This window comes from Neltuma alba, unplaced genomic scaffold (assembly GCF_004799145.2).
Source record: "Neltuma alba isolate B1F8T4 unplaced genomic scaffold, ASM479914v2 tig00012527_pilon, whole genome shotgun sequence".
Lineage (NCBI taxonomy): Eukaryota > Viridiplantae > Streptophyta > Magnoliopsida > Fabales > Fabaceae > Neltuma > Neltuma alba.
In genome coordinates this window covers 39,715-63,916 of record NW_021636992.1, presented here as the reverse complement: position 1 = coordinate 63,916, position 24,202 = coordinate 39,715, and the positions used below count along the sequence as shown (strand labels likewise).

At 37.6% G+C, this 24,202-nt stretch overlaps 5 protein-coding genes across 7 annotated transcripts; 4 read left to right on the top strand and 1 right to left on the bottom strand.

Moving 5' to 3' along the window:
• The first annotated feature begins 426 nt into the window (after positions 1 to 426).
• Positions 427 to 4,352, top strand: LOC114728249 (uncharacterized). The gene is made up of 3 exons (XM_028915125.1): positions 427 to 1,018; positions 1,902 to 2,069; positions 3,354 to 4,352. The coding sequence occupies exons 1-3, from the start codon at positions 494 to 496 to the stop codon at positions 3,534 to 3,536; spliced, it is 876 nt and encodes a 291-aa protein (XP_028770958.1). The 5' UTR covers positions 427 to 493; the 3' UTR covers positions 3,537 to 4,352.
• Positions 4,353 to 7,564: 3,212 nt separating this feature from the next.
• On the top strand, positions 7,565 to 13,501 carry LOC114728248 (protein phosphatase 2C 32). Of its 3 annotated transcripts, XM_028915123.1 has the most exons (5): positions 7,568 to 7,897; positions 8,013 to 10,458; positions 11,452 to 11,565; positions 12,187 to 12,451; positions 13,222 to 13,501. In XM_028915123.1, the coding sequence occupies exons 2-5, from the start codon at positions 8,245 to 8,247 to the stop codon at positions 13,335 to 13,337; spliced, it is 2,709 nt and encodes a 902-aa protein (XP_028770956.1). In that variant the 5' UTR covers positions 7,568 to 7,897; positions 8,013 to 8,244; the 3' UTR covers positions 13,338 to 13,501. The 3 variants fall into 3 exon arrangements, 2 of the variants coding, with proteins under 2 accessions (XP_028770956.1, XP_028770955.1); XM_028915122.1 differs by having other exon boundaries at positions 7,568 to 10,458; XR_003738655.1 differs by lacking the exon at positions 13,222 to 13,501 and having other exon boundaries at positions 7,565 to 10,458; positions 11,452 to 11,638; positions 12,187 to 12,264.
• A 4,019-nt stretch (positions 13,502 to 17,520) lies between these two features.
• On the top strand, positions 17,521 to 18,604 carry LOC114728243 (germin-like protein subfamily 2 member 4). The gene is made up of 2 exons (XM_028915114.1): positions 17,521 to 17,745; positions 17,828 to 18,604. Exons 1-2 carry the CDS (start codon positions 17,631 to 17,633, stop codon positions 18,373 to 18,375), a joined length of 663 nt encoding a protein of 220 aa, XP_028770947.1. The 5' UTR covers positions 17,521 to 17,630; the 3' UTR covers positions 18,376 to 18,604.
• A 1,331-nt stretch (positions 18,605 to 19,935) lies between these two features.
• On the top strand, positions 19,936 to 22,656 carry LOC114728240 (protein COP1 SUPPRESSOR 2). The gene is made up of 6 exons (XM_028915110.1): positions 19,936 to 20,107; positions 20,258 to 20,473; positions 20,898 to 21,021; positions 21,235 to 21,308; positions 21,664 to 21,821; positions 21,983 to 22,656. The coding sequence occupies exons 1-6, from the start codon at positions 19,977 to 19,979 to the stop codon at positions 22,144 to 22,146; spliced, it is 867 nt and encodes a 288-aa protein (XP_028770943.1). The 5' UTR covers positions 19,936 to 19,976; the 3' UTR covers positions 22,147 to 22,656.
• Positions 22,563 to 23,915, bottom strand: LOC114728253 (putative expansin-A17). The gene is made up of 3 exons (XM_028915130.1): positions 23,780 to 23,915; positions 23,357 to 23,678; positions 22,563 to 22,725 (listed from the first exon to the last, which is right to left on the bottom strand). Exons 1-3 carry the CDS (start codon positions 23,913 to 23,915, stop codon positions 22,563 to 22,565), a joined length of 621 nt encoding a protein of 206 aa, XP_028770963.1.
• Between the last annotated feature and the right edge of the window lie 287 nt (positions 23,916 to 24,202).

Genomic DNA, 24,202 nt, shown 5'->3' with positions numbered 1-24,202 from the left:
TTTGGTCGTTAGTTCGGGCACGATATTTTACATTCATTTAAAAAATAAGTAGTGGCAAATAATAGTCCTTGACCTGATTTAATAATTATATATTCGCTATGAGACTAGCATTTTTTGGCGCGATTAATTAAATTTGTAAAAAAAAAAATCAGTAATTCTCTTCGTCTGGGTTCTTGGGCCTCTTTCCTCAAAAAACGTGCAGAATGGAATCTACACTAGGAATGGCAGCCCATTAAAAAGAGCACCCAACTCGATTGTCGCTACGCTAGACGTCTGGACTCTAGACCAAGGGCACTGCCCTTTAACCCAAAAGGCGGCTAAATGACGACTTCGCGATGCCCCCCTTGGATTTTTGGGCGAAAACTGGACCACGAAATGGCAAAACTCGCTCCGATCTCCCCCCCCCCCCCCTTTTTTGCTCTGAATTTTTTATGTTACTCCGTAAATTTGGATTCTCTTCCTGTGCCAACTACTCCTGCAGGGAGCACGCATAATGCGCGCCTTTCCCCTTTCGTCCGAATCATCCTACGCTTCTCTATTCCGGCAAGCATCGCCGTCTAATCCTATTAACCATTCCCTATTATTTTCTGAACCCTCCAAGTCGATTTCTCAGCCCTACCTATCTGTTTCTACTGCTACTTCTCCGAAATCATGCTCCTTCAAATTGAGCCCTTTCTTGTATTGTAGCTCAAAATCCGAGTCCCCCGTTCTGGGAGATGACGAAGAATACCAAGACGATGTGAATTTTGTAAAGTATGCATCTGGCACTGATCAGGATGCTTATTCTTCTATCGATATAGGTGAAGAGTCAGAAATTCAAGACGAGGTTGATGTGTACATAGAGGTGAAGAATTTGGAGAAGAACTCACGCAGAATTGAATCGAGGATTCTTATTGACGCGCCCCTTACCACCGTTTGGAATATTTTGACTGATTATGAAAGATTGGCGGACTTCATTCCTGGTCTTGCTGTCAACGAATTGCTTGAAAAAGGAGAAAATTATGCACGACTTTTTCAGGTTGGTAACTTTGGTCAAAGTTCTTAGCAGTTGGTATCTTTGCAGTTTGCAATTTTGCGATTGGCTGCATAGTTTTGGCAGACTATAAATCGTGAATTTATGGTATTTTATCGAGTTAAATTTATTTTTTTAAGGGGTATCTCAAGCTTAGCTAGAACTAATACCCGTCCCGTCCATTCCGAACCTTATAATCTTTGCTGAGGAGAAAAAGAAGTTCTGAGAATATTAGAACTATCTACTAGTCGTGTTGCTTAGTGCTTACTACCCGTATGTAGAGATTGTTTGTGTCAATCTTTATGTGAATTTAAGTCCCGGTGTTTAAATAATGAGGTGAACGAGCAACCAAATAGGCGCACACGCAAAGAATATAGTAAAGAGAGCAAGGGAAAAGGGTAAACGAGAACTCTTTCTTGCTGACAGAATCTTGACCTCTAAGGTATCAAAGATCATATCAGCAAGAAAGAGTTCTCTGAAGTTATTGAATTGCAGAACTGCAGATAATTGACACTTGTAATAAGGATATGAACATCCTACTCAGTGAATGTCATGTACGCTCTCGTGCCACGTTTCAACCAGTTCTCCTTGAGTCAACAGAGGACATGGAAGTCACTTTGGTTTCGATTTTGTAGAGAATCATACATTTATGTACTGAGAGCAGGGTTATAATTGACGTTAAAGAAGAATATGTTACGCATACAGTTAATGTTGCATCATTAGATATAGAAATGAGAGTCATTCTCATGATTGTCTTGTTGAGCTCTCTCAATAATACGGTACATTTCTTTTTCTTGTGTCCCTGAGCTGAAGAATTCATCTTTGGAAGAACTTTCTTCGTTCGTACATTTTGCTTGGAACACATACTTTTTTTACCTTAGTTGAACAGGTTGGAGAGCAGAACCTGGCATTTGGGTTAAAATTTAATGCTAAGGGAGTTGTAGATTGTTATGAGAAGGAATTGGAGATTCTTCCTTCTGGTATGAAGCGTGACATTGAATTCAAGATGGCTGAAGGAGATTTTCAACTCTTTGAAGGAAAATGGTCTATTTTACAGGTAATATGTACTAGATTCTGCAATTTTTCTTTTACATGTTCATACATCAGGAGCAACTTAACTCCCCGCTTGGATGAGAAGAAAAGTTGGGAGGAAAGAAAATGAAGAGAAGAGAAAACTGAAAGGAAAATATTATCACTCTTCCTGCTTGGATGAGTGAGAAAAACATAGAGGAAAGAAAATGTATAAATATCAAAATGACTAAAATGTCCTTATTATAATTAATTGGCAAGAAAACTAAATAATTTAGCAAAAAAATTATTTTTTATGTAAAAATAAAAAGGAAATAATTTTTAACTTAATTAAAATAAAAAGAAATAAATAACTTATGCATTATGTAATATTTTAATAAAATGATAACGAACTCATTAGCATAATGCCCATCTCGTTATTCTACCTCTCCCAATCATATTTGTAGTTTTAATATCTCTATAAACATTGTGCCCACAAGAAGAAAACAAAAGACAAAACATATATTATTATCTACTAAAAACGCGAATGCTTTGAATTAGTATTGTCAAAACATATACCATTCTCCCACAGACATGCACATATATGTATATAAAACGTTGGGGTTAATCATAATCACATGCGTGCACGCGTTTCTAAACTTTCCGCAACTAGATTCTAAAATTGAATATTCAATATCATTAAAATCTAATCAAAACCTGGTGACCAACGTTTGGCGGGAGAGGGCAGTGAGGGAATGATCCGAAATGGTGAAAATCTCTCCACTTGTGGAGAGAAATTTTGAGAGGAAAATAGGGCATGGGGCCCACCACATTTTTCCTCCCACTTTTCTTTTCTTTTCTATTTTCATTCCCATCCAAGCAGGGGAAAAGTTCATTCCTCTCCCATTTTCCACTCCACTTTTCCTTCCTCTCCCATTTTCACTCAATCCAAGCAGAGCATAAGTGTAGTTACTTGCGGCTAAAATTGTTTGGCAACAGCTTACATCTACAAGTGTATTATGTCGCACCTGGGAAACTTGAATCCATGTAGTGAGGGTCTTGGGGTCATGACTTCTGAGTTCTGACAATCTTGGCTGACTATACTTTGAGTCCTTTTTTTTTTTTCCTTTTTTTTTTATTAAGCCTGTTGATCTGACTTTTTGCACGAAGATAGCATCTTCAAATTGAATATGCTCATCAGTTTTGAATTGATTGATGCCAAACAAATTGGAAGACTCGAAAATTTTCATGGTGTTGAAACCATATAACTAAGAGGGTTGAATTATGTTGTTAGCATGCATTGTTAACTCCTTCCACAATGATGGTTTTGCAGTCCAACTCCAATGGTGAGACGTGCGGAGAGTTGGAAGTCCGAGAAGGTAATACAACTCTTTCGTATATTGTTGATGTGAAGCCGAAAATGTGGCTGCCTGTTCGTCTGATAGAGGGTAGACTCTGCAACGAGATAAGAAAGAACCTTGTATCTGTCAGGGATGAAGCTCAAAAAGCTACCTAACTGTGCGCGCACATTAGCTTCATTCATCTTGCTCTTCTTTTTGGATAATTGAAAACGACTGGAAGCACACCAATTTTCTGATAGCAATCGTTGCTATAGTTACCTGTCAGTTTCAACTACGTAAAGTTGATCCCTTGGGCTTAAACACGTTGTTGTTAATTTCTTCAGGGTGGGGACTAGGATTCCGCCGAATCAATATGACTTGGGACCCAGGGCAAACATTATGTGTTCAGCTGTTTATGGACACCGTCTTGTAATAGTCGTCGAAGACATCAACCACCTAGGCTTAGGTTTCCGCAATAAAAGGCAAATTGCACCGTGCATCCATTTTCTGTTAACTTGGAAAAAGCAATCTTATACGGTTGGCTAAAGTTGGGTGAACGGTGCGATCTAACGTCACAATTAAAAGGGCGTGCCCGATGTGTGGAAAGATAGAATAACGAAGAATATGCGATCCAATTGGTAAAGTTATTATTCTGTGTGTGGATCCATGGATAGCTGAACCTTGTCAAGAGGAAGAGGGGGAAGAACAGCCGATGATTGACAGAGATATGGCGATGATGAATGGGTTGTGAACATTGGGGGAAGAAAATAGAAGAGCCGAAAACTGTTCTGAACCCATCCAATACTTCAATTTTCAACTAATCAGATAATGATATGGCTTTTAGGACGAGCCAATGACAGTCCCCAGCTAACGAACTGAAGAGATTATGAGAATGTCCTGATAATGTAAGCTGTTGTGAGGTGATTTATGGGATTTTGAATTGATGGAAGATGTTAATTATTTGCTGTTTGAAAGTTGTGATCATAGTATTAGTTAAAGTGCCTGTCATTGTCTGATGAGTCATGAGGAACGCAGCGTTAATTTCAAGTGGCGTCGAATGAACAACCAGCCGATGCATGGTTGAAGCCTGAAGCAGCGACGTAATACACTGTCCCATTGGACTCCTCCTCTTTGTGATCTACCAATAAAAAAAATCAAAATATATTTTGTTTTTGAATTAAAATTATATTATACTCCATATTATCAGATTCTATGCAGATTTGAGTTTTTTTTTTTTTTGCGTACACTATAATTGCTTTTATAAAACGACACCTTTTGCTGATGACTGTAACCTGGGGCGTGATTCATTGTATGGGACGGCTTTTACAATATAATAAGGGAGCGAGTGGGGGCATATTAATCATCGTCGAAACCAACTGAGCCTCAATGCCTATGACCTTTTGGCAAGCAATGTCCAACTAACACATAAATGGGTACCAAAGTAATCTGAAATTGTATATTTTTTTTATAGCTCAATATGATGAGACGACATGTAGCCGATTTGCATGCTTTTTTTATTCAGAAGTGTAAAAGTTGACATCCAAAAATACGAATCTTGGGGGTGACAAAACTTCATCTCTCTAATTAAGAAAATAAAAGGGCGCCTTATTAATTAATCGGTGAGTGGATTTGGAAGATTATGGGCATCATCGGATCATTTTTTGTTCCTTCTGTGGAGGCTACCCCGTATTATAATAGCTTAGCCTTTTTATGAAACGGCCATTCGCACACCGCATAGTTATGTCTCACATGGAGGGTTCCATGACCATATTGTCGTCTTGTTCTCGATGCTCTGGTTAATTCAGAATTATTTTTATTTTATTTTATTTTTTGAGGGAAGACTCTGGCCGAAGATGCCCACTTCAAGTGCCCCCTGTCTTAATCCTTCCCATAAATAAAATAAACAATAGTTAAGGCATATTTATTATTCCTCACACAAATCGTAAACAACTTAATCAACTATAAATAACGCTACTATAAGATGCCTGCCCCAAGCCAGGCCTTTCGCTTTGTTTCATTCGTTCTTTTTGCCCTTTTCTTTTGAAGATTGAATTATACTCCTACATCATTATTTTTTTTTCCAAAGAGCGTTGAAAGAAGGCCAAATGGGACAGTGAGGTAGGCTGATTGTCATTATTAAGTGGGTTTGGTTAGTCAACATTGGTAGAACAGTTGGTGTTTGTGTTTAATTCCTCCACCATTTCCGTATGATGTTGGATTATCTTTATATCTATAAACAAATAAAACATTCCTTTCCAACTTTTTTTTGTTCTGAAGAAGTAATCAGAAAACGAATATTGGATTTTTTTCCCTGCCTTCAAGTTATTGAAAAGTTATATATATATATAAAAAAAAAGGGGTATTCAACCAAACCAATGAAATGCCACACCAATAAAAGGAAAAACTGGGGAGTGAGAAATCTAGAGACGGGGACAGAAAAACATTATGGTGATGGGGCACATAATTATTACAAGCAGGAATGGTTGAGAAGCTCAAATATAGGTAGCCATGTTGTGTTGATGTAGCCCTTTTGGCCATATTATCCACATCATTGCATCCCTCCATATTCCACCCCTCAAGTCAAACATGCCAGGTCACTGCTTCCTCCACAAGTCAATTCATTTATTGTTAGCAGTGTGTGAATGCTAGCTGATTTTTAATATAAAAGTTTATTTGATATACTTTATTTTTCTTATTTATTTATTTTTAAAATAATCATTATAGTAGTTATACATGTTAAATGTTCATCAAATAGTAGCTTTACCTAATAAATATGATTAGTCAGGTATTTTAAGGAAGATAACACTTATTTATTACAAATGACTAATTTAATAAACTTTCTTAATATATTAACTTAATCAATTTACTCTTATATTAAGAAATGGAGGTAGTAGTTAATATATATCATGGACCAGTTTTCTAATGTGACGCGGCTTCTAATTAATGGAATATTACATCGGCCAAAAACCCCCATTTTAAAAATTAGAAAAAAAGTCTTTTGGTATGAATGGGTATTTATTGCAGCAAATCAGAAACACGCAATGCCTACAGTATGTGTTTATGTATGGTCAACTTTATTTAAAAAAAAAAAAAAAGAACAGTTGTGTTGGTTTGATTATAGTCCCCACATTGCAGGCCGAATATCGACGACAGAGACTTTGAGAGGTTTTAATTTTTAAAGTACTCGGAAAGAATTTTGGAAAATTTTGGGATGCAATGAGCAAAATGGATTTGGCAAGCCACTCCTTGAGTCCAGCCTTTTAATCAAACCAATACCCACGATTCATCTCCAATGCTCGGGAGCCGCATTCATTTCTCAGAAGACGTAATTGATTATGGATTTACCCCCATAATATTATGCCTGTGATTCAACATTGCTGAAAGCATAGTCAAAGTGATAAAAAAGGATTACTTTATAGATTCTATCTCCAATGCTGGAATAAAAACTGCAGATTTGTTTTGTTTGAATTTTATACTGCCATGTCCTGATTCAACATCGCTGAAGATGCAGTCAAAGTAAAAAATAGAATTACTTTATGGATTCTATCTCCAGTGCTGGGAAAAAAAAACTTTAGATATTTGCTTTTTTCCGCTTTGAACTTACCGTGATCGCTACAAGGGAAAATTCGATGCAAAAGAAAATGATAATATGATCATATTTTCTCCTGTGTACTGTCCATTGATTCCTTTATTGACTCCAGGACTACAAATTGGGGACGATTATGTGAAGTTTGATCTGCGAGCATTTTTAATTTCGTATGCTTCAAAATTGATTAAAAAAATGGTCAAAAATAGTTTTTGTGTGGGGCTGATCCGTCCACATCCCGACCATTCAATTTCGTCCATGAGAATGATGATGGGGTCGCTCTGATTTATTGACTTCAACAGCACCAGCACGGCTCCAATCATTCGCTGGAAAAATCATATAAAGTTGTAAATGGAGGAGAAAAAGGGGCGAGCTCATACGCACACAACAGTCTCGGTCTCTACTTTTCAACATGATTATGTAATTTTTTAATTCTAAAGTTTTTACGCTCCCAAACCATTTGAAAACCCCGAGAAAGAGACCCTCCTTGGTGAGCTAAACTTTGATTCTTCATCGTCTGACCAAATCTCTAATTTTTTTATATTGGCAACCAAAACCCCACATTTTTCGTTTTTCTTCTCTTGTCTTATTTATTTGTTCTCTTCATTAGTCAAACGCATACTCATCACTAGTCCATTTTGCCCCTCTTCTCAATTTGTCAGGGAAAAATTTTTCTGCGCCTTCTCTCCTGTTCTTGTTCATCACTCAGTGCTTTGCGGATTTCGAAGCCGCTGGCCATGCCTGAGTGTTTCAATGTTATGGGTCGAATTGTTTTGGGCTTGGTTGCCTATGTTTCTTGGTTAGATTCTGCGAAGAAGAAAATATGAATCCTAAAATGGGTTTCTGTCCTTGTTTCTGATGTGCTCCGTTCACTGTCTTTGGCGCTCTTAGATCTGTTTGTGGAAGCGCTCGATCCACCGCTTCATTTGTGTATTAAGCAGTACCCACAAGGTCAGATCATAACATTTTTACTAATTGTAGTCTTTGCTTTATACATTAATAACGGGCTAAGTGTTAATTCGGGGGACGATTTCGTTGTGATTCACAAATCACACCCGCTGCGCAGAGCGTGTCGCCTTCTTTTATGTTGTTTCTCTGGGAACACTATATGGGTTGCACTGCTTTCAGCCTGGGAATATGGCGATGATGATGCATGGTCACGTGAGCAATCATGGGTTGGTTGAGGGATTGGTGAGGTTTTGGCAGAGTTGGCTTTCTTGTTTATATTTATATTTGTTGATGGTGCTCGGTTACAGAAACCATTTTTCAGCATATCGGAATCAGGGGCATTTGCAATAATGGGTAACGGCACCTCACGTGTTGTTGGCTGTTTAGTGCCATTTAATGGCAAAAATGGAGTTGATTTGGAGTTCCTAGAGCCACTAGACGAGGGATTAGGCCATTCTTTCTGTTATGTGCGGCCATCTATTTTTGAATCTCCTGCCATTACACCATCAAACTCTGAGAGGTTTACTGTTGATTCGAGTACCCTTGATTCTGAAACTTTTAGTGGCTCGTTTAGGCATGACAGTATGGAAGATCCCTCTGGCATACACAAACCGGCCAAGTGCTTCCCAGAGACCACATTCAGAACGATTTCAGGGGCTTCAGTCAGTGCCAATGTCTCAACCGCAAGGACTGGTAACCAGAGTGCATTATTTTCTAGTGATGTCCAAGAGCCAGCTGCATCATTTGAGGGAACCTCTTCATTTGCTGCAATCCCTCTGCAACCTGTTCCCCGTGGTTCTGGAACTTCAAATGGTTTCATGTCTGGACCTCTAGAGAGAGGCTTTGCTTCAGGTCCATTGGATAGGGGTGGCGGTGGTTTCATGTCTGGACCAATAGAGAGGGGAGTCATGTCAGGTCCTCTTGATTCCACTGACAAATCCAACTTTTCTGCACCGCTTGCACGAGGCGGTCGCAGGCCACGCCTCCAACAGCTCATGAGAAGTGTGAGTGGACCAATGAAAAACACTTTCTCCCGGACCTTCTCTAAGCATTCTAGTGGTGGGAGTTGGATGCAGCGGGTGTTCTTTCACCCAGTGACCCAATTGGCTTGGCATTCCAAAGATGCAAAGTTTCGACAAGAAGTCTCTAGAAACTGTATTGAAGTTGGGACATCTGAAGGGGAGTATAAGCATCCACACAATTTACAGTGGGCTCATGGCAAGGCTGGTGAAGATAGGGTTCATGTGGTACTTTCTGAAGAACAAGGTTGGTTGTTTATTGGGATATATGATGGCTTTAGCGGACCAGATGCTCCTGATTTTTTGATGAACCATCTTTACAGATTTGTAGACAAAGAACTGGAAGGGTTGCTTTGGGATTATGAATTTAATCCTGTAGATCCACTTCAACCTCAAATCCCTAAAACTAGAAATGCTGTGGTTGCTCCCGAGTACGGCCAGGAGGAACAGTCAGTCAATCATACTAATTCAAACCAAGATACTCTGTGTTCTTTAGAAGCTTCTTCTGGTTCAGAAAATGCCAAGGAGCAATCATCTTGCGCTGAGATTGTTGAGGAAAACATCGCATTTAAGGTAAATATTGAAAACCAATTACATAATTCTGGAAGTCCCAGTAACTCAGATGCTGTGCTTCCTTCCGTTCCTCTTGGACAGTTAAGTGGACAAGGTAGAAAAAGCATGCGGCTTTATGAGTTACTTCAGATGGAATCTTGGAATGAACGAGATTCCTTGTCTGTCTCAGAACAAGGCAAGGATTCTTATGTTCCTACAGAATCAACACAGGCAGGGTGGATGAGAACTTTTTCAACTAATGCAAAAGAAGATAGTTCTAGACATCTGGACGAAGCGCCCACCACATCAGGGGAAAATGGAGGGATTGGGTCTGAACCAGTTACTCGAGAGCCTGTAACTGCATCTACTGTTCTGGGACAAAGGCAGAATACCAGAAAGTCATTTCTTGGTACCAAAATTAAAAAAATGTACAGGAAGCAGAAGTCCTTGCGTAAGAAGCTTTTTCCTTGGAGCTATGATTGGCATAGGGAAGAAACTGGGGCTGATGAGAAAATATTAGAAGTCTCAGGGCCCATTAGAAAATGCAAATCTGGGGTAGTTGATCATGATGCAGTTTTAAGAGCAATGACTCGAGCTCTTGACAGAACAGAAGAGGCATACATGGAAATGGTGGAGAATAATCTAGATAAAAATCCAGAGCTTGCTTTAATGGGATCATGTGTTTTAGTGATGCTGATGAAGGATCAAGATGTTTATGTCATGAACCTTGGGGATAGTCGTGTAATTTTGGCTCAAGAAAGGCCAAATGATCGTCATCCTAATTCAACTTTTGGCAAGGATGATGTGAGGCACAGAAATCGATCTAGAGAGTCATTAGTACGGATGGAGCTGGATAGAATCTCGGAGGAGTCCCCAATTCACAATCAAAACAGTCATATTCACAAGATGAACAAAAACAGAGAGATAGCGATTTGCAGATTAAAAATGAGAGCTGTTCAGCTTTCCACTGATCACAGCACAAATGTTGAAGAGGTGTGCTTTGCCCCCCCCTTTTTTTCTGGGATCGATAAATGTAAATATTTTTTATATTTATTTATATCTATTTTTAAAAAGGGGTGAGATGAGTTTTGTTTAAATCTTCTAGTTGTGTTTTGAGCGACTAACTGACATGAAATATTAAAAACATGTTCTGCTACCTTTGCATGCATATATGGATTGTTATCTCTAAATTGTATGTTATCAGCTACTTCCTACATTTTTTAATTGGTCATTTAAGGTTTCTGCACATGGATTAAGAAATGCAATTAATATGTCAAAATCTCTTTTACCTTTCCTGTTATGGCCTTGTTAAATATAGTTTGCCTTTTTGGGTTGAGAATTGTGCCCAATCAAAGATAAAGTTATCTTTGGAAAGATAACTATTAATGCTGCCTTGAGCTTCAAAAAATGATATATAAATGGAAAAAAAATAGTTCTCCCAAAGTGATAGATAAAAAGAAAGGGAGGGAGTATATTCTTCATATATACATGCCTGATATTATATTCGTTCTGGTGATGTATGATTATATATATATATATATATATATTTTTAGCACGTTAGGTATGTCAATTCTTATGTTCTGATTTTTTATTTTTTTTTGCTCTAACAACAAAAATGTTATCTTGCACAATTAGGTGCATAGGTGCTGATAATTAGTAAAATCAACAATATTGTGACATTTCAGTGTTACTTTGGTACATTTCTACGTAGATTCCATTTATTCACCGTGGTAGTTGTTCTCAGACACTGATACTCTAAAGCAGTTTTCAATTTGGATCTGTATAGTTCCAAAATTGTTGTTGACCATTTCGTACAGGAGTTTCTCTTGTATGCTATGGACCCTTTATGCGAATTCAGAGAACATTTTATTAAATGTATTTTAAGCCTGAGGTTTTTACATTGTGAAGAAATTTTGACTATACTTTTGTTACAATGTGGCACGAGATATTTACAAAATGTTTTCTAATTTTACTTATTCTCTGCAGGAAGTTTTCAGAATAAGGGCAGAACACCCTGATGATAATCAATCAATCTGTAATGATAGAGTGAAAGGACAATTAAAAGTCACCAGAGCGTTTGGTGCTGGATTCCTGAAGAGGGTCAGTTGATCTACTGACTTTGAGCTAATCTGAAATTTAGTTTGCTGCTGTCCTTTTGTCTATAGTTGTTTAGGTAGGGACTTAGTTTGCTTCCATAATCAATACTGTTTCATTTTTTTTTTCCCCCTTAAGAGGAGAGTAGGGATAGTGGCGAGTGATGACTAAGTTGAGTATCTACAATAGAATTTCAGAGTTAAAATAAATCCTTTTTCATTATGCAAAGGTCTCTCTATGCATGTGCCTCCTGACTATTTCATTCAAAGGAAAATTTTAATTAGGATTTGTGAAAGCTCCAAAGGATAAATTGGCAATGATAGCTTCCTTAGGTTTTCCTTCATTTTCCTTTATTCCTGTTCTCCTCTATGTCCTCTTGATAGTGTGGTTGTCTTGCATGAACCTCAGTAGGTGACAGCTTTGTTTTGTTAGCATTCCTGCCGCTCTCTAACTGATGCACATATTTAATCCTCTTATTTATATATTTGTTATAGAGAAATCATACAAAATCCCAACTCAATTATAACATACTGAAAAGTAAAAGTTGGTCCATGGAAGCTAAATGTGTTGTTTATGGGCTGTTCTGTTTGCTTTCATATCAGTGCTAATTTCATTTGTATGGTTTAGGCGTCTTTTAATGAAGTTCTACTGGAGAGGTTCCGAGTCGATTATGTGGGCACTGCTCCTTACCTTAGTTGCACTCCTTCTATTCTGCATCACCGACTTTCTTCTAGTGATCGGTTCTTGGTACTCTCCTCTGACGGACTTTACCAATACTTCAGCAATGAAGAGGTAGTTGCTCACATTACTTGGTTTATGGAGAATGTGCCTGAAGGCGATCCTGCACAATACCTTATTGCAGAGCTTCTCTTCCGTGCCGCTAAAAAGAATGGTCAGTTGCTTCTCCCTTTTGTTTGTGCCCCTCTGATACCATCATGGCTGTTGATGATAATTTTGGAAGGGAAATACATGTAATTTTAGACAGAATAGAAGAAATGGGCAAATGAGTCGGGTTGAGGTTGTGTTGTGGTAATCTAGGTTCTCTACAGATCTCTGCCTATAAATCACCTAAAAATTAAACTTAAAAACCTCCTGTTTATATTTAAGTTTGACATTAAAGATTAAACTATCAGTTTCTCTCGCGTTTATATAGAAAGGTATAGACGCATAAGGAGATCCGAGTGATCTGTTCACTGTTCAATACAGAAGTCTATCTGTTGTTGTGGGAGAATCTGCAGTGAAGTATACTACGTGATCACGTTGATTACACTATCAGCAGCTGCATGTTAACTGCAATTGATCCGATCTGGTGTGACTCTTTCGGTAACACTAAATCTTGGTTGCGCTCATCCCCTCCTCAGTTTCCTTATGCGTTTCTTCAGATACAAGTATCTCTTAAAAAAAAAAAAATGCTGCGCGTATATATCGTGAGAGGATAGTGTTATTGGCATTTGATAGTTTTGGCGTGCAGAGGTTAGCTACTCTGTCGTAGGGATTTGTTTCCTAGATGAGTGGGAATCTCTGAAATCCTTGGGCGAAGAGACGATCACTGTCACGTGTTATAAATCCTGGGGATGAAATCTCAGCACAGGACAACTTTTTTCTGTATTTTCTTTACATCGATATTAATTTTTTTAATTCCTTTTTCCGTTGTCCGTGCAGGAATGGATTTTTACGAATTGCTTGACATTCCTCATGGAGATCGACGCAAATACCATGACGACGTTTCTGTTATGGTGGTTTCTCTAGAGGGAAGGATTTGGAGATCGTCTGGATGATTTTTATTTTTTTTTCCTTTTCCCCCTTTTATGCTCTATATTTAAATTTTGGCTAGGTGCCTTCATATTTGCACGTTCCCTTGAAAATATAACGATTTTGAGGAAGGAGTAAAATGATTTTAAAAAGTGATTAGTCTGTTGAATATAAGCTTTCTTTTCTTGCATCGATTATCACATACGGAGCATAGTTCGTTACATTAATTCGACGGCATCATCTAATATAACTATTTTTCTTGTTATAAAAGATGCGAATTCTTTTTTCAAGATATACTCCGATCATTAATATAACACTATAAAAGATAGTGAGGGGGGTTTAATACGGTTTTAAATGCAACACCCTCGAGTTATCTTATCTTCCTTGGTTACTCAAACTAATTTTATTGATTGCATATATTAAGAAGATTAGTATTAAATCAATGATTTAAGGGCATTTTAGATAAATTAATACATATATTTAATGAATAACTAATTTAATTAATTCTTTTAAATTTATTTAAGTTAGTTAAGTAGGTTTTATATTACAAAGTAATACATGCCATGCGTAAAATGGGAAGCCAAACTGATGTAGTGAGCTGATCCCGGTGTGCCTTCTTTGATTGAAAGAAGGGGAAATCACAAATAAAGACCCTCGAATTAGCAAAATCACTCTATGGTCACCTGAATAAGTCAAATTACCATGAGGGACCCGGTCTCAAATTGCAATTAGCAAATCACACCTAAAAGACTAAAATACCCTTCAATTACTCAGATTCAATAACGAAGGCAGACATTAGTGAGAGACCTCTTCTTTCCTTCTCCTCGGACTTCCTCTCCCTCTCTTCTTCTTTCTCTTTCTTCCTTGGGTCGAAGCAGCATCTGCGTTGGGTCTCCTCCATGGCGAATGGTCTCATGAGGGGCAAAGAGGGCTTTCGAACTCCTTGCGTAGGATATCAGCAGGGAGAAGAGAGGAAGGTGGTCGGTGACGGAGGAATGGAAGATTTGGGACGATTTTCTGCAATTCTGAAACAAGGAGTGATTACGAACTTTTTGTTGAACAATGGCGATCAACCTTATGGATCGTTTTCTCTGTTAGCAAAGAAGAAGAAGGCTGAGTTCTTTAAGCTGTTGATAGAAGCTACAGGGTTCGCTGGTTTGAATATTTTAAAGATTTTGAAGATGATCTAGTTGAATACTGTCTTCTTTTTGTTTACTTGTATCAGGGAATCGATAATCTTCTCATTTGATTTAGAGTTGCTGGTTGCTGTCAAAACACCTCTGGTTTTTTGTTATTTGACTTACTATTGTTGTAATTTTACTTAGTAGTGTTGTAACTACAGATTGGTTAGTTTGATCACAATAACATGGCGTGACAATCTAAAAATGTCGGTATTTTGTTTATGGGCAGAGCAATGTTAACATTTAGTATTTATAGTTGTAAATGGTATCAATGTAGATCCATTTAATGTTCTGAAATTCATGACAGACCTCCTCATTGACTTATAATTTCACTTACCACAGTTATTATTTGGCTTTCTACTCTTGTCAATTAATTTTCATAACTTGTCATTCGTCTTACTCAACTTGTCATAAATTACATATCAGAACTTGTCACCTGCTAAAGAAATCTGAAAATGTTGTCATTGGAAAAGAGAAAATTAATTTTTTATGAATTGTTTATCAGAAGTTGTCATTCGTCTTACTATACTTGTCATTCGTCTTACTCAACTTGTCACTCGCCAAAGAAATCTGGAAGTAAACGTGTTGAAGGGAATGTAACGATCACCATTGTTGTGATGATAGAAATGCAGTAACAGAAACAGAATTTGTTACATTACATCCACATTGGTGGACATTTTGAAGCAAGTGATGAAGGAGAAGTTAAATATATTGGAGGGAATGTAATAATCACTATTGTTGTAATTTTGCATGCTAGTGTTGTTAATGCAGACTTTTAACTATTATGACAACAATGCAATGATAGAAACATATGACAATCTGATAATTAGAGTCTTTTTATATTGTACAGAGGAATGTTAACATTTTTTGTTAATCATTTCTATATTGTAACAATATAGAGCTATTTAATGTTGTCCACTTAATTAGAAACGTGGTGACAGAAATACAACGACAGAAACACAAAAATTCTATAATTTGCCTTATTGAACTTGTCATCTACTAAAGAAATCTAAAAATTCTATCATTTGAACAAAAAAATTAAATTTGTATAAAATGCTTATTAGAAGTTGTCATTTACCTTACTAAAATTGTTATTTGCCTAACTAAACTTGTCATAAATTGCTTATCAGAATTTGTCATCTGCTAAATAAATCTAGAAATTGTCACTTGAAAAGAGAAAATTAAATTCATATGAAATGCTTATCAGAAGTTGTCATTCGTCTTACTAAACTTGTCATTTGCAAAGGAATTGTACAAATTGTCATTTTAACGTAGAATCTTAAATTCCTATGAGTTGCTTATCAGAAGTTGTCATATACCTTACTAAACATCCTTGGCAAATGACAAGTTCAGTAAGACGAATGACAAATTTAGTAAGAAAAATGACAACTTATGATAAGCAATTCATAAAAATTTAATTTTCTCTTTTCAAATGACAGAATTTTCATATTTCTTTAGCAGATAACAAGTTCTGATATGTAATTTATGACAAGTTAAGTAAGGCGGATGACAAGTTGTGAAAATCAATTGACAAGAGTGGAAAGCCAAATAACAACTGTGGTAAGTGAAATTATAAGTTAGTGAGGAGGTTTGTCATGAATTTCAGAACATTAAATGGATCTATATTAATACCATTTACAACTATAAATACTAAATGTTAATATTGCTCTACCCATAAACAAAATACCAACATTTTTAGATTGTCATGCCATGTTATTGTGATCAAACTAACCAATCTGTGGTTACAACACTATTAAGTAAAATTATAACAATAGTAAGTCAAATGACAAAAAACCATAGGTGTTTTGACAGCAACCAAAAACTCTAATCAAATGAGGAAATTATCGATTCCCACGTACAAGTAAACAAAAAGAAGACAGTATTCTTGACAATCGAACAACACTATATCAAAAACATCTCTGGAAATGAAAGTCGAAAGTCATCAACTAGCATTAATGATGGGTCACCATTTTTTTTGTAATAAAGATTGGTGGGAATGGCTACAACCTTAATCATATTGATGAATGCATAGGTAGGAGATGAATGTTTTTGAGAGGGAGAGGAATAGAAGGAAGAAGAGAGGGAGGGAGATGAAGAGGGAGAGAATGACAAAGACAGAGGGAAAGAAAAGAAGGAAAGAGAAAGAGATGGGGTGATGGGAGAAAGAGAATAAGGGCACTTTTGTCTTTTTAGCCTGATTTCATAATTACAATTTGAGACCAGGTCCCTCATGGTAATTTGGCATATTCAGGTGACTATAGAGTGATTTTGCTAATTCGAGGGTCTTTATTTGTGATTTCTTCAAAGAAAAATAGAAGTAATTAAAAACAATTAAAATATGCCAAGCTTAACGCCACTGTCACTTGAGAGGAGCCTCGTTCCGGCCGTCGCGTGGAAAATTGAGAGAAGTAAAGATTGAAAGCCACGGTGAAACTAAAGCGGTAGTAGAGGCGTCGCATCGCGCTCCAAAGTTCCAACCCCTTCTCCAAGCCTACCGTTCGGATTTGGTGTTTGATGCCTTTTTTCATAATTCATTTCGCTTGTCTCTTTTTTAAAAAAATAATAATAAAAAAGAAAAATTCCTCTTTTTGTTTTTTTCTTCGCTAGCGCCACATGCCATTACAACCGAAAAGAATGTGATTTTAAACTTATACATTATTTGTTTGTAGAAAATAAAAGGATAAGACGCAGGGATCTTTCTATGTGGCCTTTTCATCTTATGATTTAGTACAAAGAAAATGTGTTAACACGTAACAGCCTATGATTGGATAAAACTTGTCTGCTATTCAGCTTACATCGGCCGCCAACCTCTCACACCCTTACTGGAACCTCAAATGAACAATCGCATGTTCCCGCAACTAACAAAGCAAAACCTAGGAGTCCCCGTGAACAGTATTAATCTTAAATAGCAAATTAAATCGCTTAAAAAGGATGCCAATAATCCCTTTCCATTCCTTCCTTGCTTTAAATTAAAGTCTCAAGGACTTTGCTTATAATCTGCCCCATACCCCCATTCACTCTTACCGAACAAACAATCCCACATCTCTGGCTATATATTATACGAACAAATCCCCAGCTTTCCCCCGCCATTCATCATTCCAACATTTTTTCCCCTCTCTTCATCGTCTCAACTCAACCATGTCGCCGGCAAATATTTTTGCTATTTTCTTCATCTTCTTCAGTTCCGTCTCCTTTACCTTGGCTTCTGATCCCGATTTGCTTCAAGACCTTTGCGTCGCTCTTCCCTCTTCAGGTATTGACTGATATTTTAATTTAAGTTCACTGCTCCTTTTGACCGTGTGTGTATAAACGGATAATTTGTGCATGATGATCAGGAGTGAAGGTGAACGGTTTTCCGTGCAAAAACGAGGCAAACGTGACGGCGGATGATTTCTTCTTCGCTGGGATAGCAAAGCCCGGTGTGATAAACAGCACGGTGGGTTCATTGGTGACGGCGGCGAACGTGGAGAAAATCGCAGGGCTTAACACTCTGGGTGTGTCATTGTCCAGAATAGACTACAAACCTGGTGGCCTAAACCCGCCACACACACACCCTCGTGCCACAGAGATGATCTTCGTGTTGGAAGGAGAATTGGATGTGGGCTTTGTGATAACATCTAACAAGTTCATCTCCAAGAAAATCAAGCAAGGTGAGGTCTTCGTCTTCCCCAAGGGCTCGCTTCACTTCCAGAAGAACAAGGCAGATAAGCCTGCTTCTGTAATCTCTGCCTTCAATAGCCAGCTACCTGGTACCTTGTCAGTCGCCGAGGCTCTCTTCAACGCCAAGCCGGGTGTGCCCGACGATGTGCTCGCTCAAACCTTCCAGATTGGTACTAAAGAAGTGGACACAATCAAATCCAAGCTCGCTCCTAAGAAGACTTGATTAATTAGTTGTACACACGAGAGCATGCGTGGGGTCGTCTTCTGAAAGTTTTCCCTTTTCTTTGTTAGATGGTCACTTTTAAAGGGTTTTGGTTGGGGTGTTTCGTCTTGCCAAACGACGTGATATTTGTTTAGCATGAAATAATTGTAATTTGCAAGGACACTCGCACACGCACCATGTGCAGTGTACGTGCCTTATAATAATCGACATATATTTTACAAAGTCCAAATCTTTCCCCTTTTACACTTACATACTTGCCCAGTACTCTATATCTGATCTAGTCCTTCAGCTTTTGGATTTCTTAAGGTGAACTCTGGAATTGTATAGCTAGGCAACTAAAAGTAACCAAAGTTCCCACGAGATCAAAATCCTTTCCTGTCTCATTCGATCAGGTCGGTAATTATAATCAATCAATCCATGTGACCGGATGGAGACATCCTAGCAATACTAAATCTAGAAATAATTACCCTTGTCGCTTTGATTATAAGCTGTTAACAGCCAACTAGTCTAATAATAACGTCATTTGTCCTGTTTGAATAGAGTCTCAAATTTAATATTGGAGAGAATCTTAAAAGTTGTGATTATTTAGGGAAAAAATACTAAAATAAAAATTTAAAAATGCGAAATTAAAAAAAATGATTTAACTTTATAGTTTTGATAGGCTTATTATTAAAAAATTCTAAAATAAAAATATTTTTCTGAGAAAATAAATTAATTAGTTTTATTTATTAATTTAATTAGTTAGAATGAGATTCTAACTCTACAATTCAAATTAGTTTACATCAATTAAAATAAATCTTAGATCGTTTCATTAAATAACGAGAAAATTATAGGATGTGATGAGACTGTGAGGGAGAATATGGGAGATTTAGTTAGGAATAATTTAATATTTTTGAAAATTTTCAGATATGACTCGTGTTGTGTGACGGTGAATTTCATGACAAAGCGGTGCTTTTATGTGAGACCCCGACGTTGAAACGGGGCGTTTCACTCTGGCACACACGACGCCTGGAGTTTGCTGTTCGGACCCCCGAGGATGGAAGATGCGAAAGACAAGCCACAGCGAAAGAAGAACTATAGAAAGAGAAGTGCTTCAATCGAAGAGACAGAGAATAAAGAAGGAGAACAGTCTAAAAGAGAAGAATCGATGATGAACGAGATAGAAGGTTCTGCAGTTTGTTCTTTTTGAGTTTTCATTCCATAATTATGAAGAATATAAATTTAGCATCTGGATTTTAATTTCAAATCAAATTCCTATTAATATTTATTTTGATTCAGTTAGTCTGAAAAGAAATATGACAATGACTATATAGAATGGCATTGGAAGAGATCAAACTGCTCCAGAAGCAGAGGAAAGGAAATCTGGGATTGCTGCGAACCCTACTTTGCCAACGCAGAGTGGAACTGGCTCCGGTTTAGCTGCGAAAGCCGCTGAAAAGAACGACGGAGACGGTGGCGATAAGGACGAGCTTTTTCTTCAGGATACCTTTGCTCAAGAGACGGCTGTCATGGCGGTGCTTTATGTGAGACCCCGACGTTGAAACGGGGCGTTTCACTCTGGCACACACGACGCCTGGAGTTTGCTGTTCGGACCCCCGAGGATGGAAGATGCGAAAGACAAGCCACAGCGAAAGAAGAACTATAGAAAGAGAAGTGCTTCAATCGAAGAGACAGAGAATAAAGAAGGAGAACAGTCTAAAAGAGAAGAATCCGATGATGAACGAGATAGAAGGTTCTGCAGTTTGTTCTTTTTGAGTTTTCATTCCATAAGTTATGAAGAAATATAAATTTAGCATCTGGATTTTTAATTTCAAATCAAATTCCTATTAATATTTATTTTGATTCAGTTAGTCTGAAAAGAAATATGACAATGACTATATAGAATGGCATTGGAAGAGATCAAACTGCTCCAGAAGCAGAGGGAAAGGAAATCTGGGATTGCTGCGAACCCTACTTTGCCAACGCAGAGTGGAACTGGCTCCGGTTTAGCTGCGAAAGCCGCTGAAAAGAACGACGGAGACGGTGGCGATAAGGACGAGCTTGTTCTTCAGGATACCTTTGCTCAAGAGACGGCTGTCATGGTCGAAGACCCCAATATGTATGAACATATATACTTTTTTCTCATCTCATTCATATGCTGTCCATCCTTACAGAGAATAAACACTACATCAGTTTAAATGCTTGACGATCTTCGTGTTTCCTTCATGGCCAAGTTCTGCCTAGAAATCTACCAGATATTTTCTGCTTTTGCATTATTGTATAGGTCATTATGTCAGAGGCACCCCAATGTGTTTTCTTCATCATCGTCTTATTATGGAACAGTCTAGCGTCATGTTCCAGTCTATTACTTGTTTTGTTCAGTATATTATCGCATGAGTTTCTTTCTTTCTTTCTTTCTTTGGTTAGCAAATAAGTACTTTTTTTGTTTTTTTGCCTTACTCTGTTTGTAGTTATAAATATTACGCTGCAGGTCCCGAACTTGTTAGTTAGTATTGATAATTGTACTTTTTTTCCCTTAATAGGGTCAATTATATCGAACAAGAATTGGCAAAGAAGAGGGGCAGGAAGATTGACAAAACAGATCAAGTTGAGAGCGAATTGAAACGTGCTGAAGACGAACTATATAAAATTCCTGAGCATCTAAAAGTGAGTGGTTCACTTTCCTACTAGCATGTCGCCATCATCCCATTTTCATTCTGTTTACTTGATGCCGGCTGCTCTAAAATAAACTTTGCATGAATGAATTGTCTCGTACCCAGTGTCTGATACTTCGGCTCCAGGCCTCCAGCTTATACTTTTGATATGCATTGCATTTCGGGATGTTTATTAATTTTCTTTTATGATGGCATGTTCTGTCAGGTGAAAAGAAGAAACTCAGAAGAAAGCTCTACTCAGTGGACTACTGGTATTGCTGAGGTTCAGCTTCCAATTGAGTATGATTTCTTCAGACCTAACGGAATGTAGTGTGATTTGGATTATCTGTTAAGGAAGTGTAATAATGTGGCAATGGTTGGACAATTTTCTTTCAATTCAAACATTTGCTTGAAGAGTGATCCATGTGGGGATAATTGTATATGTAAGTTTAGTATAACATTGTTGTTTGTGAGTAACATTCAGATATTAAGGACGTAGGCTTTTATCCGAAAATTGGGTTTCCATTGACTTGATGATTTTGAAGATTCGCCTTCTTCTTGTTGGTTTTTTGGTTTTTTTTTTTTTTTTTGGGAGGGGGGGGTGTTTACGTGCTGCCAGCGGCATGTCTCATTGTTTGATTTTTATGTTTTGCAGATACAAGTTAAAAAACATTGAAGAAACAGAGGCTGCCAAAAAGCTTATACAGGAAAAGAGACTTATGGGTCGGACAAAGTCAGAGTTCAGCATTCCTTCAAGTTATAGTGCTGATTATTTCCAGCGGGGCAGGGATTATGCTGAAAAACTTAGAAGAGGTTACACTTTTTGATTAAGCGATTTTGTATGAAATGTGTTTACTTGTTTTGTTAGGTTGCATTGTGAACCTTGATTTAACTGCAAATATATTTGTTTTGCTTTTATTAGCTCACTCACTTTAAATCATTCTAGTTGCTGACAACAAATGATTATCTTGCAGAACATCCGGAGCTTTACAAAGATAGAAGTTCACAGGATGATGGTGCTGGATCCAAGCAAAACAATGCAAGCACTGATGCAGCAGGGCAGAGGCAAGCTGCAACTGATGAATTCATGCTAGAGCGATTCCGGAAGCGGGAACGCCACCGGGTAATGCGGAGATAACATGCCTGTTGTAAAGTGTGGCATGTTGGACGGAGCATAATCCCAATAAATTTAGCAGTCCACTCCAACCAGCGTTGAATAACATGACTTCCATACTATGCATCACTTCCTGGCTTTTTGGTTATTCAACACTATTTAAGATTGTATTGCTGCCAATGATATAAACTCTGAAGCTCTCCATTTGGTTTTTTATCCACGGACTGCATAATGCAGCTGATTTCTAACTGGCATATGCTGAGAGGCTATAATATGTCCCGCCAGTTGATCGTTGATAACATACTGTAAGATATGTACTATGTAAGATTTTGACAACAAAATGGCAGGTTAGTGACGGTGTTAAATGGTCACTTTGTTTTGGTCCCAAAAAGAAGTTGGTCACTTTGTTAGGTTATCCTTTTCTTTTATTTTGGCAAGTATTAGGCAATATCAGCGAATTGCACTTGAGTTTGAGATGGTTGAATTTGCAACATGAAAGGAGCATATTCCAGGCCTCCATCATTTGTAGTTGAACTGCTTCTTTTTTCTCTTCCTTTCTTTCTTCCTCCTGGAGTATCTTCTATAAATACCACATCAACCTTCCTACGTAAACACACATTTCAATCATTTATCTTCTATAAATTATCAACCTTCCTTAACACACATTTCAATCATTTATTGAATTTACCCTTTTTTCAATTTCTGTTTCGTCTAACACTCCTGGGTAAACAGAAAGGGAAATGAAGTGCATATTTACACCTCGTTTGCTGATTCAACATTAAATTCATTTTCTTAAATTTGTGGATTGATCAAAAAACAAAGATATTTATGAATTGATTTTATAGAAGACTTTGAACCCTTGATAGTCATGCACACTTCAATCATTTGTATGAGTCCCATGTGCTTTGACTTTTTGTTGTTATTATTTATAAGGATATTTTAATCAATTCTTCCTCGTTTTTATTTATTTCAACAATATTTTTCATCTGAGCAAGTCTACAAATAAAATAATGTTCTTATTGTCGCCTTCAAAATAATTGAATATTAATTAGATACCACTTAAAAAGTTGTTGGCTTGTTAATGATAATTCAGTTGTTTTAATAACTAGCAAATATAAAAGCAAGGGCTAAATAAATGCAAAGAATAGATTGAAGGAGTAGGCAGAGAAGTGAAAGTAACATTTGCTGGGAAAAAAAAAAAAAAAAGAACGAGAAACAAAGAAAGGAAACGTACCGTCTGAAGAAAACGGGAACGATTCCGGCCCTGTACTTGGCGATGGTCTCGAAAGCAGGCTGAGACATATCAAAATGAGGTCTGGGAGGATTGCACCAACCTCCATTGTCGTTGGGGAGAGCGAAGTTTGGAGGACAGAAATTTGTGGCAGTGATTGTGATGTGAGTCCCTCTCAGGCACCACTGTGGCGCTTGCGTTGCGTCACACACTATCTGATAGCACCCACCGCACGCCTTCCCGTCGTTGAACAGAGCTGTGCTTAACGCTGCCGTTTTTGTCCCGTAGCCATCCGTGTATAGATTCCCATAACCACATGCACCTCCTGCAATATTCATGTTTACGAGTCTTACTAATCGCTCTTCATCATTTATAGTATAACTGAAACGGAAACTAGTCATGAAGAGAGACTGGACGTGAACTTACCCATTGTGCCAGAGGCGTCGCTTCCTCCATAGAAAGTTGCATGTGCTTGCAGCCAGCCGGCACCGGCTGCTGTTCTTAGCTGAGAGGTGGATAACCCAACCAACAATAGCACAACACTCAATACTAGCTTTTCCATCCTCTCTTTCTCTCTCAATATCTCAGTTTGACCAACAAGAAGCTTATTGAGTTGTAGCAGAGTCCTAAGGGCTATTTATAACTACAGTTAGGGAAATTATGCAGGGGAAGGGGGAAAAAAAAAAAGAAAAGAAAAATAGAGGTAATTAAAAGCATATGCGTTGACCGAGAAGTTCCTCTCCAATATAAAAAGAAATGGGAGAGTTATGCATTAAAGAAATAACAAATTGTCAATGACCCTCACCCCATTCAAATTACACAGCGACGCTTGATTGAATGATTGGTATC